The sequence below is a fragment of the Xenopus tropicalis genome, chromosome 2 (genome assembly GCF_000004195.4).
Source record: "Xenopus tropicalis strain Nigerian chromosome 2, UCB_Xtro_10.0, whole genome shotgun sequence".
NCBI classification, from domain to species: domain Eukaryota; kingdom Metazoa; phylum Chordata; class Amphibia; order Anura; family Pipidae; genus Xenopus; species Xenopus tropicalis.
Window position 1 is genome coordinate 93169760 of NC_030678.2, and position 15059 is coordinate 93184818.

At 36.7% G+C, this 15059-nt stretch overlaps 1 protein-coding gene across 1 annotated transcript in view; it reads right to left on the minus strand.

The window, feature by feature from the left end:
- Nucleotides 1-228: 228 nt before the first annotated feature.
- Nucleotides 229-15059, minus strand: part of ca4.2 (carbonic anhydrase IV gene 2) — a 37695-nt gene continuing 22864 nt past the window's right edge. The window contains exons 5-8 of the mRNA XM_002933836.3: nt 12884-12958; nt 12247-12313; nt 9168-9325; nt 229-4046 (exon numbers count right to left, since the gene is read on the minus strand). Coding sequence (XP_002933882.2) covers nt 3867-4046; nt 9168-9325; nt 12247-12313; nt 12884-12958 — 480 coding nt within the window. The 3' untranslated portion in view covers nt 229-3866. The remainder of the gene's footprint in view (nt 4047-9167; nt 9326-12246; nt 12314-12883; nt 12959-15059) is intronic.

Below are 15059 nucleotides of genomic sequence, written 5' to 3' on the forward strand. Positions count from 1 at the left end.
TGTGTGTGTGACCTATTCAAATATGGCTTGGAATGTTTGGTTTTACCCATGACCCTTGTCCACTGTTTTCTTTTCTTGGACCCCACGGCCAGGCCCCCCTGTTCCCCAGACTCCCCGCGGGGACTGCTTCCTCTGTAGTTTTGCCACTGATTGTTTACATCCCTGTTAATTAAGCTTGCAGCATTATTAATATGTTGAGTACACAATACATAACCACTGATATTGTAGTGTTTTAAGAAAAGTTTATTGGCTTGATTTTTTTAAAACAAAATAAAATAGTATTGATTAAGATTTAAGATTACCTGTAAGTTATTATAGTTCATTCAGCCAGTTTGCAAGTTTAAAGGGGGACCCACCCCCCAAATGTAATATTTCTAAGAGGCAATTGCAATTTACATTCATTTCCCCTCTATTTTGTTTTTTAGATGGTAGCAGTGTTGAAGTGCTATGATACTACTTTTGATTGTACCAGCAAGAAGGTTAAATATAGATAGTGTCTCTGTATGCTATTCTGTACAGTTTTCTCAGGCTTTCATTTTGATAACATCAAAAAGAGAGAAAAAGAAAACTGTGGCTGATAAAATCCATAGTTTAATCCTTTGGTTGTGGCCAGTCACTGCAGCAGCGATCAAATAGCTGTACCAAAAGCAGGCTATAAGCAGAGTAAAACTGCCAACATCTAATAAACAAAAAGAGAAAATAAAAATAAATGGTAAACGTGCACAGGATGACACTCTCATCACTTTTATTTAAAATGTAGTTCAGTGTTTAATATGTGCCAGACAACTGCAAAAAACTGTCACTTTTATTGTTATACATCTGTAACAAACGAGGTAATGCAACAGAGGTAGCTATTTAGATATCAATATCATAGCAAAACATTTTATTGTATAAATATACAACAGGACAAGGCACTAATAGGTATTTTAACATCAGTACAATGGCAGTGAGAAGAGAGCCCAAATTACGGTAAGTAAGATCTACTATAAATCAAAAGCAGATGCTGCAGAAATGTGACATAGGAAGGAAAAACTCAGGCTAATATGGTTATGTCTGCAGGTTGTGAGAGTGCAGCTGTATTAAGCCCTGGATACGTGTCTGGCTATGTTATTTACTGTAGAAGCTTAAAGGTTACACATTTCATGCAGCATTGACCAAAACTTGAATGTTCGATATTTATTTAATGCAAAAAATGTGAAATACTCAAATGAAAAACCTCACCAGCTTAAATCTTGCAAGTTTGTGTGGAAGTAAATGGGAGCAATATCTGAGGGCAAAATGTAAGTGATTTTATCAATTTGAGGTTTTTTTTGAGAGTTTATAGACTCATTGAAAATATATATACTTTTATATATGTGTGGGCTTTAAGTGCTAATCTACTACAGGGAGTGTTGCTTTGCATGGAATAATACAATAAATTTATCAGTACTCTAACAGAGGCCTGTTCCTCTATACAAATACATGTTGGGAGTAATTTACTGAAGGAAGGGCACAGTGCATAAAACAGATATAAGCCTAATTTTATATATTCTTAAGGAGTGGCAAAACACCAAGGCAAGAAGTTCAACGAATGAATATTAAAGTTCCTTCCATAATAAACTGTGATATCCAATTTTAATTATGCTACAAATATGATATCCTCTCTGGCTATAGTTAGAAATCAACTCTTGTAGCTTTTATTTTTATTGTTCTATGAAAACAAAGTTGCAGTTGAGGTTATTCATTCTCTATTCCTGGCTCTCAGGTTCTATATGGTTACCTTACTATTTCCTAAATACTGCCTAACATGTTCTACAACATGTTGAAAGAGTTTTAATTAACGACCTACTCACTTTTACACTAAAATTCATTAACAGAAACATAGCACGATTTTAGTATTACAGAATAGAGTGCAATTTTTTGTTCTTGAAATACTTATTTAAATGTATATCATAATGAAATCCACAAGTTAATTTTAACAACAGATAAAGCAGTATGTTGTACTTTGTTATACTGTATCTGGTACACTTTTCATTTAAACCCTACATTACAAATGCCTGGTTATTAGTAAGATTGTGTTGGATGGAAAATACATGGCAACAGTGAGTGGCTTTTTGCACTATTATTTTACTTGTGGCTTCACAGTCCCTTCTCTTGAGCTTAAATGGAGAGAGCTAGTGGCTCAGAATATTGTATTTCTATGCTGCTTATTTATATGCTTTTATAATATGCCCCTTTGCAAAGTGTTCAGGGGAAAAAAAGCCTTCCCAACAACACACACAAAAATAAATTGCTGTAGTAGAACAATGCAGAATTCTCTGCATGACTTGTAAGGTTTGCAAGGTGTGAATGACGTATACTAATTTTAATATGTCTAACTGCAGTAATCATATTTCCAATAAACAATGAGAAATGCACAGGTAGAGTAAATGTTTTGGCGGGCTCCATAACAACATTCATAAATCTAGTGCCACAATTGTTTTGCCTGTTGGCACTAATCTGTAACACAACCATCATTTTATTTGAGCGTGTTACCATGACACAACTCATGTATTATTAGGTTAATAGACATGAATGCTGTGAGTATGATGCTGGCTTTAGGAAGCAGAGTAGGCCTCAAGGCTACTAATAATTGAAACAAAAAAAATTTAATTTCAAATATTACAAATCTAAACTAGATAGTATTTATTCAGATTTCATATAAACTTCTATGTGGGAGGGTTTTTTTTCTGAAACAGATCTGTGACTGCATCTATTTTTATCATAATAGTTTATTTAGGTTAAAACAAACATTACACAGCAATTTTGCACTGATAATACATCTGGGAGAACTGAGGTTGCTGGCCTCTAGTGACTTCTAAGAAGAGATCTATTTAAGGACAAATTGATCATTTAAGAAGAACCCAGGACTAGAGTGTTAGAGCAGAAAGGGGTTCATTCAGAATGCACTTTTGTCAGGGTTTTTGCGGCACCTGCTCAGCAGAATTGATGTGAGATGTAGAGCACGGCACCCATGTAGCTCTCTCCTTGCGTAAGTACAGGGATCATTTTCACCCTGTGCCAGGTAGCAAGTAGGGTATAGGAGAGGGAACACATTCATGGCTCCACTCTACATGAATACAGCTCTAAAAACTGCAGGCAGCACTGTATTACTGTAGTACTGTATGTGAGAAGCTCAAGCACCTGTGCCCACAGTAACAGGCTGTGCCAGTGGTGTAACTCCCAGGGGAGCAGGGAGTGCAATTGCACCTAGGCCCGTACCCCCTGCTCCCCCGGTGAGTTGTTTTTCCAACATGCACAGGATGATATGTGTGTACAGAGTGAGGTGGACATCCTGCACCCAGGCCCAGGCAGGGCTGGTTACGTTACTGTACTTGGCAGGGTGCACTTGCAAATAAAACCCATGGCTACCTGCACTGCTAATAACACTTTACACCCTGCCCTGCTGTCACTTAAGGAGCCAGCACAAGGAGGTCCAATTTTAGTAATTTTAGTAATATTAGTGTTTTGATAGCAATCTATATTCTACATGATACAAATTTTCTGCAAATAATGTCATTTTTAAAAAAAAAAAAAAGTAAAATGTAAGGCATTTTTACCATTTTAAATTACAGTAAATGTAAATGATATCATATGTCAACATTTTTTTCATCTTTTGTAAATGACTAAATAAATTAGAATGTTAAAATGAACTTGTATTGTAATTAAGGATCACTTCCTATATGATTCAGACATAGGAATAGTTTCATTGTTGCAGTAAAATTCTATGAAGAACACCAAAAAGCTTTTGTAAACCATCTTTATACCAAGGGGTTAAATAATATAAGATGCTTGTGTGAAATCCAACAGAAATATTTAGTTTATGGGCAGTAAGTTCAAATTGTTGGCTATGACATTATTGTGAGGAAAGAAACTATAAAGCAGATTAACAAAGACTGGAAAGAGGACAGTATCACTTGGCTGCTTGAGGTATAAACAATCCTATCGCTCCGTTTCTGCACAGGCCTGAAATTTTCCACCATTCGTTGCTTCTCTGTAAAATTTAGGCTATTATGGAAAGCCTGAAGCTGCAAAGATAAGATAGGAGATGTTTGTACAAAATGTTTTTTCCTAATTTAGTAAATATTGTGAAATCAAAAGGATAAAAGCAAAATATAATTCTAAACAAAACAACATTAAAATTAGAAGACTAGAGTTTCAGTTCACAGTTACAGAGGTACAAAGTAGACTGGCACATTTACCAAAATTAAAAATTGCAAGAATAATCTACATGTAAGTCTGAACCAGCAGCACCTGGTTACGCACACCAGAGTTACACACACCAGAGTTACGCACACCAGAGTTACGCACACCAGAGTTACGCACACCAGAGTTACACACACCAGAGTTACGCACACCAGAGTAACAGATTGTAGCCTATGAATAATACTTATTCAACTTCAAATACATGTCAAAACAAAAGCACGGTCTTTAATAGAAGTTAGTTGTTATCATTCAGTTGCACAAAACTCACGGTGACAGATTTTTCATAGGAGTTATATAAGCAAATTTTACATTTTATTAGTGTTGGACGTGCTGTTAGAAACTGCATTCAGTGTTACATGTCATACATTTCTTCTCACATGAGATAAAGGATCTACTAAAATAGGTACAATTAATATTTGGATATTAAATGTAGTTCTCTCAAATACCAAAACTACTTTGACTTTTAAATATTAATTAGGATATTTACTGCCAACTTACTATTTTGTGATTTCAAATATTCAGTTCTGATTAGTATTCTGTACAGGAGGATATCCATGCTATCATTGATATATGACAGCTCGCTGCATAGGCTAAAAGACAACCTAGGTTTCTGTGCTGTAGATATATCTGCGCTGATACAATAGCTACTATTTGTGGTTGGTCAAAATGTAATTCTAAGCAAATTAGCAATTTTCTAATATACAATGTTTCAAAATGTTCAGTGCTTTAAAGTTGTTTGTAAATGTACAGGTATGGGATGCATTATCCAGACACCTGTTATCCAGAAAGCTCTGAATTACGGTAAGGCCATCTCCTATAGCCTCCATTTTAAACGAAATAATGCAAACCTTTTCTCTGTAATAATAATAAAACAGTACCTTGTACTTAATGCTAAGCTATAATTAATCCTTACTAGAGGCAAAACAATCCTATTGGGTTTATTTAATGTTTAAATTATTTTTTAGTAGACAATGTATAGAGATTCAAATTACAGAAAGAACCCAGGTCCCGAGCATTCAGGATAAAAGGTCTTATACCTGTAATTTCTATTGAGAGCAGCATTTGTCTGACTGTTTATATTGGTTCTGAATGGAAGAAAAACTGACTGACTACATTGTTTCAGGAGTCAAATATTGCTTTCAATAGCAATTACATCTATACAATGTTACAAAAAACTCCAAAACCACTAAACAGATGTATATTGGAAAGACATTTGTTTTCATTATGGAAAAAACAGTTTTCAGGTGGAGATCTCTTTTCATAAATGATCACACATTTATTAGAAGCACACTCTATTATATTTACTATTTCTTATTAACTAGACCAGTGCTGTCCAACTTCTTTGGTACAGAGGGCAGGAATTTTTCTGGCCTACATGATGGAGGGCTGATAACGGAAGCCAGTTTTGACCACTCCAACTTTTTAAACCACACCCACTTCAAACCACACCCATGTTATCATAGGCGGATTTTTAATAAGGCTAGGGAAGGCTAAGCCTCCCCAAACCTGCTTTGGCACCTTAAAAAAAAACCAAAAAAACAAACAAACCTGGCTCCATTTCTGCACTGTCCTGCAAATCTTCTCCGGGTTCTGCAGAAATCAGCTGTGCTCTGATTGGATCTTTCTTCTTGTGGATTCTCCAATCAGAGCACAGCTTTCTTGACAGGCAGTAAAACTGACCAATCAAGGCGCAGATGCAGACAGGGATGGGGAGATTTTGCAAACTGGAGGCAGTGCAGAATTGAAGACTAAAAAAAGAAGAATCTGCAGGCTGTAAACTTTACCCAAGAACCAACTTTGAACTTTGCTGCAGTTTTCATCCCACAGGTACTATATATAAGTACTATACTGTATATGTTCTAAAGACTGACCCACTAGCTGAAAGATGTTTTCATCTGACCACAGGTATCTATCCCCTATAACAGATGGAAGTACTATACAAAGCTCATTGTATATATTTTATGGTTTTTGCACTTTATTTTTCTTTACTTTTTCCACTAGTTGTTACAGTGGAGCCAATGTTGTGTATCTGTGCCAGTGTTATAGTGCCAGGGCCTGAATATCTGCCATCAGTACCCACTGCTCCTCACTATACAGTATATAATGTGCTGGTTTTGTATATAAAGACTGTGTCTCACTGTATATAATGTGCTTGGGATGTCAGTACCTGCTGCCTCTCTCTCTATAAAGCTAACTTAAACACATCTAAAGGGGTGGTTCACTTTTAAGTTAACTTGTAGTATGTTATAGAATGGCCTATTCCTAGCAACTTTGCAATTGGTCTTCCTAGTTAATTTTTTATAGTTCTTGAATAATTTGCCTTTCACTTCTGCCTCTTTCCAGCTTTTAAATGAGGGTCACTGACCAAAAAGTATTGCTCTGTGAGGCTACAGGTTTATTTTTCCATGCAGGCCCCTTAACTATTCATATTCCCATCTCTTGTTTAAACCACTACCTGGTAAATAAGACCCTAGCAACCACATAGCTGCTGAAATACCAAATGGAGAGCTGCTGAACAATAAGCTAAATAACCGAAAAACCATTAAAAATAAAAGAGGACCAATTGCAAATTGTCTCAGAATATCAATGTCTACATCACATTAAAAGTTAATTTAAAGGTGAACTACCCCTTGAAGCTAACTGATCACAAACACAAATGTATAGAGAACACCTAACAGAAGTGCATGTATGAATACTTTTACATCCTAAACATTTTAGGGTAAAAAAGCCCTCCCACCTGCACTTTTGCACATTATCCCTGGGAGTCAGTGGGAACGGCAAGAGGTAGTTGGGAGGTTAATTTTTTACACCAGCAGCGAATCCACTAAGTCTCACATTAGCTGTAAGTCAGTCTGTGTATGGCCCATATTTAGCCTCCCCAAACAAAAAAGTCACCCTCCGCCTATGCATGTTATCACAAGAGCTTTTCAGACCATCACCACATTAATGGTGGCAGCACAGCAAAAACCCAAATGGTTGGTGCTCACTGTAGGAATATCCCCCTTCCTTCATATGTGAAAGAATTATATTATGTCATATTAAGACAAACCCTTAAATCCATATGTCTACTTCTCCCCTGTGGATAGCACAGCAACCCCCAGCACATAATTACACACCTTAGGGACCATATAATGGCTATTTCTAAATGCTAACAAACTCCCAGAACAAACCCCTGTCAGATTCACCTACCACAGGCAGCATAGGGCAGGCAGAGTAAGGCGCACACAGGCAACATAGGGCAGGCAGAGTAAGGCACACACAGGCAGCATAGGGCAGGCAGAGTAAGGCACACACAGGCAGCATAGGGCAGGCAGAGTAAGGCACACACAGGCAGCATAGGGCAGGCAGAGTATGCCATTGTAAACTCAAAAACTGGTTAGAGCAACTTACAAAACTGATACTAAGAAATGTAATTAAAAAAGCAAACCAAAGAGCAACTTGAGGTTATCATTTGAGGTTTGCACTAAGCACCTGACCCCACAGTTGCATAAAGAACCAGCTCAGCCCACTCCTTTGGCATTGCTGCCTAACACCCAGCCATACAATATGGGAAATATATTAATAATCTGGCTAAAGTTGACCAAAACCAACAAGATCACCAAGATGCAAATATTACAAGACCCATTTATTGGGTACAGCAGAATAAATAAAACTGTAATTAAAATGGGCACACCTTTTATTAAAATGTAAGCAATGGCTAATTTTAACACATTCTTGATAAGATGTTCATTATATTCAGTGACAGGTAATTTATTTTAAAGAACAAAATCTTATGTGCTTACAAAATAAGCAGGCATTAAATTAGATATAGTGAGCTGAATTTTGACTCACTATATTTGAGTAAATTTGGCTGATACATTATATAGCTTTAAAAAGGGTCTGGAAGGCTTTTTAGCAAGTGAGGAAATACAGGGTTATGGGAGATAGCTCTCAGTACAAGTGAGGGAATACAGGGTTATGGGAGATAGCTCTCAGTACAAGTGAGGGAATACAGGGGTATGGGAGATAGCTCTCAGTACAAGTGAGGGAATACAGGGGTATGGGAGATAGCTCTTAGTACAAGTTGATCCAGGGACTGGTCCGATTGCCATCTTGGAGTCAGGAAAGAATATTTCCCCCTCTGCGGCAAATTAGAGAGGCTTTAGATGGGGTTTTTTGCCTTCCGAATAAGCGCAAATAAGTACAATGCGCGCGTCATTGTGTGCGCATGCACGTAAGCGTACGCACGCGTGCGACAACGCGCACGCTCAGGTGTACATGCGCTTTAGCCCTTAAAAGACGCCACAGAGCCATTTTGACCTTGCTGAGTAATCTGAGCTGATTCTTTACTTTGTTACTAAGCGTTTATTCTACTGATTGCCTGTTGCTGACCTTGCTCCTGTGTTTTGACCTATTGATTGTTTGCTGCCTGCCTTTGACTTTGCATCAAAGGAAACGCTTTTGTTTCCTGATTTGGACTTTTGGCGTTGAACTACACCTCTCAGCAAGAGGTCTGTTAATTTCTCGCACTCCTGCCACTCCTCCTCTGAGCCAGTTCTGTCTCACTCTCAGGTACTGTGTCTTGTGTGGGAGGTGTAGGAGAGGCTACCTTACATCATCTCGACTCCTGTATCCCGCCTGACATTATGTGGGTATTATCGCACAACTTTTTTTTACCCCCATCTTTCCACTGCCTCCAGTTTTCCATTGTTCCCACTGTTTGTGATTTTGCCTCTTAAATGCAATGTTCCATGCTAGCTTATGTACTGTGACATGGTGGGTTCTCTTCTGCACATGTGCACATAGAAATGACCCCAAGGGCAGAGAAATATAAAGAAAAGGACAAGGATTAGGGCAAATGTATTATCAGCTCACAGGTTGCGTTTTTATAAGTTATGCATGGCTCTTCACATTTAATATTACCAACATTACTCTTCTAGTGACAAAATACAAAATGTTATTACCTGTAGCTTGCTCAGTTTAATGGTTGTATTAAACAGAGTCCAAATGACTGTCTCGTTGCATGGCGGGGTGGTGAGCGACCCATTGTACCTGTAGTAAACCTTGAGTTCATTGATTGGAATCAGTTTATCAAGGGTCGCTGAGAAATTTTTATATCCATCTAAAATGCATAAAAGCAAATCAAGACATACAATTTATAATGTTTATGTATATAAAATCAGATACTCCAAAAAGAGCACAAACAAAGTACTATGTGACAAGAACCATAACTGCACAAAAACCAAATGGCATATTATATATCTGTTTAGTCTATGAAGTATAAATAATGTAAAAAAATGTATAAATCATTTACCATTTGCTGTAAAGTTGCAGGACAGTAGAACCAATGCTAACAGCCATTTATTTCAAAGCAGGAGGTGTATTATGCTTTATATAAAGGCTGCCATACAGGGCTTGTATAGGCATATATTCCAATAACATTAATATACAGCCTGAAAATAAATACTATACAGCAGACCCTGCAGGTGATGGGCATGTGGTCTGCTGTATAATAGTCCCCCACTCCAGTTGCTTCTTCTCCTTGCCTTAGGGGGTTTGCATGAAGATTACTGCAGGGGGGGGGCCCGTTCCACCACACTATGTCACCACTGAAAATCAGCTTATTTAGTAATTTTGGTACAGTAGATTTCATTGTACCTTTCAGGTTGGAGGATGACAAAAGGCCAATGCTTAAACAAAAATATGGCATGATGAGCGAATCTGTCATATTTTGCTTTGCCCAAAAATTTGCAAAACTACAGAAAAATTTGCGAGACAGCAAAGAATTCAAGAAATGCAGGTGTCACGCGACCGCGCCTATTTTGATGTGACTGCACCCAATTTGATGCTCCTGCGCCTATTTTGACACAACTGCTACTTTTTTTTTGATGCGCAACAAATTTTTTCCCTGAAAATTTTTGCGGAAGTTTTGCATAAATGCCAATGGCAAAATGCGGAGATTCGCTGCGAATCCATGCCTGGCATATAATGTCTACCTTTTTATTATACAATTTCATAGACATTTAAATAGAACACTGCAGATTTTCTGTGTTATAAGGGCAACCTTTATTTTTTCTTTCTGAGTTCATCTCTCCATGCTGCTTTACCGTAAGCAAAAAGAAAAATAGGGCCCGATTCACTAAAGTCCGAAATAAGGAGTGCTATTTATAGCATGCATTAAAAATCTTATCACTTCTTATTTTTCGCTCGATTCACTAAAAGGACACTTGTCATAATTAAGAAGCGATGTTCTTGGCGTTATTTATGTTACGAGGACATATTTTAATGAAAAAAACTATGCGATTATAGGGGCCGATTCACTAAAGGTCAATAACGCTTATCGCATAGTTTTTTTCATTAAAAAGCATGTGATAATTAAGTACCGATTCATCAAAGTCATTTCGCATGTGTTAATCCGCATATCGCATGCACAAAAAAAACGCATTGCGTTAATTAGCGAATAGAAATAGTACTAACGCATGATTCACAAACACATATGAAGCGTTAAACGTGCAAAATATCGTGTTAATCTGTGTGAATATTAACCCTACTTGGGGCAGGCGGTACTTAAAGAAAATTGCGGTTCGTGAGCTATTGGCAACACAACATGGAGTTTGCAGTCGTATTTTTTCAAGTATATGTTGGCCCTAGAGTGATGCATCCTCCAGTTTTCAGGGAAATGGTGGTTTTCAGAAAGTAATGGTTACGTGCGTAATATATTGCGCTCTGCGTAAAATATCGCGCGCTGCGTAATATCTTGTGCGCTGCGTAATATATTGCTTGAAAATATGTCATCGTAAGATAAATAACGCCAAGAACATCGCTTCTTAATTATGACAAGTGTCCTTTTAGTGAATCGAGTGAAAAATAAGAAGTGATAAGATTTTTAACGCATGCTATAAATAGCACTCCTTATTTCGGACTTTAGTGAATCGGGCCCATAGTGTAGTTTCTCAAAAAATATTTATCTTTGCTTCCAAAAGTTTGTTGTCACTTTTTTTGTTTTAAATTGTATTATAAGAAAAAAGTGAGAAATTATATGAGCACTGTATTCATTTGGGTGAAGTGTTATTATGCTAAACCCACTGTAGTAGATATTAAGAAAAATGTCTTTTTTTAATGGTATTTTTGGTTTCTATAATGTTTTATATGCAATCTCCCAACTCAAGATTCTTACCTTTTGCAAACACGAAGGGACCGATTGAAGGACAACTATACTTTTGGTGAATTTTGCTTATGGATTAATCTATATGGATTATTAAAAGCTGAATATGTATTTAATGTCTATTTGTTTCTCCAGTGTTTTATGTAACTGTTGCTGGTCAACTTCATGTTTTAGCTTTGAAATTGTGCTGCATCATGCAAACTTATCACTTCCCAAAATTGTGTTATAATCCCAATACAAAAAACCCTTGCCTAGATTTGTATGGCACAACATCATTAGAGGCTGGAAAAGGTAAATAAATGGTACTTCATAGCAGGGGCAACTTTCTTGAGATCTAGCCTTCATATAGTCCCCCTAAAATCAACACATTCACAATGAAAATATGATTCCTTCATTAATTAGTACAGGTATGGGACCAGTTATCCAGAATGCTCAGGACCTGGGGTTTTCTGGATAAGGGATTGTTCTGTAATTTGGATTTTCATTCCTTAAGTCTGCTAAAAATCATTTAAATGTTAATTAAACCCAATAGGACTGTTTTGCCTCCAGTAAGGATTACTTATATTTTAATTGGTTTCAAGTACTAGCTGCTGTTTTATTATTACAGAGAAAAAGGAAATCATTTTCAAAAATTAGAATTATTTGCTTATAATGAAGTCTATGGGAGATGGCCTTTCTGTAATTCGGAACATTCTAGATAACGGGTTTCTGGATAACGGAACCCATACTTATGGAGTGCCTTTTAGACAAAAAGCATAAGTATAAAGTAAGGTACATAACTAAACCATTTATACCTCAAACTATAGAAAGAGGATTATAATGCTTACCCGCAAAAACAATTTTATTAGAAAGTTTAGTGATGGGTTCATTTTTCATACCTTTAGTAGAGATGTGTCCTAAGGATTCAATTAGTGAGTTATATTCTGTATTATTTTTCGCAGTTTCCTTAAAATAAAACAACAACAAAAGAAAACATGTTTTTGCATGCCTTTGTGTTAAATAAATAACTTTTCCCTATTCCGTTACCACTAATATTTTAATCTAAGGGTTTAGAAACATTGGTTCAGTAGCAGATAGAAACTAATTGTTACATTAGCTAAAGTAAGGCAAATAGCTCAGCGATGTTACATCTGCTCTTGTAATCTTACATGCAGATTTGGTTGTGGGTTTTTACAATTCATTATTAAACCAAGTAGTTAATATGGAAGAAATTACACAGAATCCATCATCCCGCTGGGATGAAAATGTTGGTGCCATCTACTATTTTTACTAATCTTGGCCTTCTTCTAAGGCAGGAACAACCCTAATCCATTTAATTTTAGAAACAGATTCTACCCAGTTACACATTCTGAATATATAACCTAATATAAATGAATCAGTGAAGTCTAGATACACATGCTTTAGCATACCCTTTATTATGCTTGAACTATGAATATGAATACCAACTACAACTTTTGCTAAATGTGGAGACCCACTTCAGTTTTTTAAATGAATGAATATGAATTAACTTCTTACTTCATAAAAGAATCCAAGAACAGCCAGATCCCCAAAGCCTCCAGTGCTAGTTTTTCTTTTGTGAACTATGTGAAGCTGTATAATGAATAAACATGTTGTTGTTATTTTATTTGTGTGGGGCAATAAGTAAAAAGCATGAAAAAACCCAAGTAATTATATGGCTTGTAAGTAGTTAAGTGCCCCACAACAATGTGTACTTGGGTGCTTTTGAATTACTTAACACATAGGGAGCACCTGGAGAAAGGAAGGTATTTACGGTGCCTGTTTTACATTTATGCTTTTCAAAACAATGTTTACAAAAAACAATATAGAATTTTAACAGTCAATAATTAAATAGTGAATTATGAAGATATCAAATTAGGTACAACATCTTTATATTGGCCACCTAGTACAGTAGACCTATGTAAGCAAGAAATTGGTTCACAGTAAAATGTTTCTTAAATTTTGACAGCGCCTATTTTATTTGAGTCACATGAATTAATCCAATAAAGCAGTTACCAATAGTGATAAGCGAATCTGTCCCATTTTGCTTCACTGAAAACTTTGCAAATCTTTTAAAAAATTATCGTCGCACATAAAAAAACCAATGCATGCAACTTTCGCATCATTTTTTTGTGTGTGCGACAATTTTTTTACACGCCCATCATTTTTGACTGATCCAGTTAACGTTCTGGGATATTTTGCTTATATATGGGAGGCTAAGCATCTTCCATTTAGCTCCCAATATATTGGTCTCTGCTGTGAGGACAGGGCAAGCCAAACATTTTAGAGGCTAGTATCACACACTGGTAAACATGACAATAGATTTGCATTTCAGTCCCACAACTCCAGGGCCACCTTGCAGGTCCACTATTACCATGTGCATAAAAGGGCCAGTTTCCATCCATGTTTCTTAAGCTATATTCATGTCCAGATCTCTTTCCGATTTTTGCATGTATAGTTGACTCCATTTATTGTTGTTAATTAATAAACAGATGTATATGTACAATGATCAGTGCATGAGAAACTAGTAGAAATATGTTCAAAACATTGTCTAGGGGTTGGTAATGCTCTTTCATTTTGGTTCATATGAAGTTTAGCTTAAGATACTACAATACTAAAATGTTGTGTATCTAGGATATTATGTTGCTTTTTGCATTGCTCCTTGTAGAACTACTAGTTGGTAGCATTTCGCCTATATTATTGAGGTTTGTTTAGGTAAGGCTTATCATTTTCAGTTTCATGTCCTAGTGGAAATTCCCTCTTTTTAATTTAAAATCATATATTTGGATATAAAATTGGTCAGATTCATTTTCTGAGCTACCAAGTCCAATAAGTCTAGTCTAGGGCCTGTTCTGATCTTTGCTAAGTGTTCAGAATGATTGTGAAAGGGTAAGAGGGTGACATTTTTACCTATGAATCTTGACCATGTCTGTTTGCTATGTAGTACTTTGAATATGTCAAACCTCCTGAATGACTGTAGTACTTCTAGGTTTCATGGTAATTTCATGGGAATTTATGTTTTTATACTTTGCCATTTACCCTTTCCAAATAAAGATGGTAGTGACTGAGCCCCTTTCTCTTAGATTAAACTTCACTTAGATGTATTTCACTTACTTGTATTTATATGGTAGTATTTTATAGATCCCCATCTGTTCTATTACTGCAAGTAAGGAATTTGTAGAAAAAATGTAACTTTAACCTGTGATATACAGCGGATGAAGGATGGAATATATGAGTTCCAGTTTATCAACTGCCTAAATAAGTGCCTTAAATAAGTCAAGCATGGAAGAGACTTGTTTTATAGAACTTTGCCATAAGCCCATCAGGCATCAGGGATTAGTGTTGTGCAGGCAGGCCTAAAATTCATAGGATCTACACATTTACCTGTGGGTTTTGGGGGGGCAAGACATTATTTTATTGGGCAGGTTGAACTCTGTGTCCCAGTCAGTGACAGTGTGCTCCAATTTCTCCTACTTCCACTCCTGCCCCGTTACCTCCGGTGACATGAGAGAGGGGCGGGTGCAGGTATATCAGTAATGATGGCATGCCGGGACAGGATGGTTTCAGGTTGGAAAAGCACAGGATGACTTTGGGCACAGGGTTGGGCATGGGATGACTTTGTCGACCTGTGCATCACTACCAGGGGCATTCCTGAATTAGAGTTATCCACCCCAGGTCTTCTAGAGATAAGTGC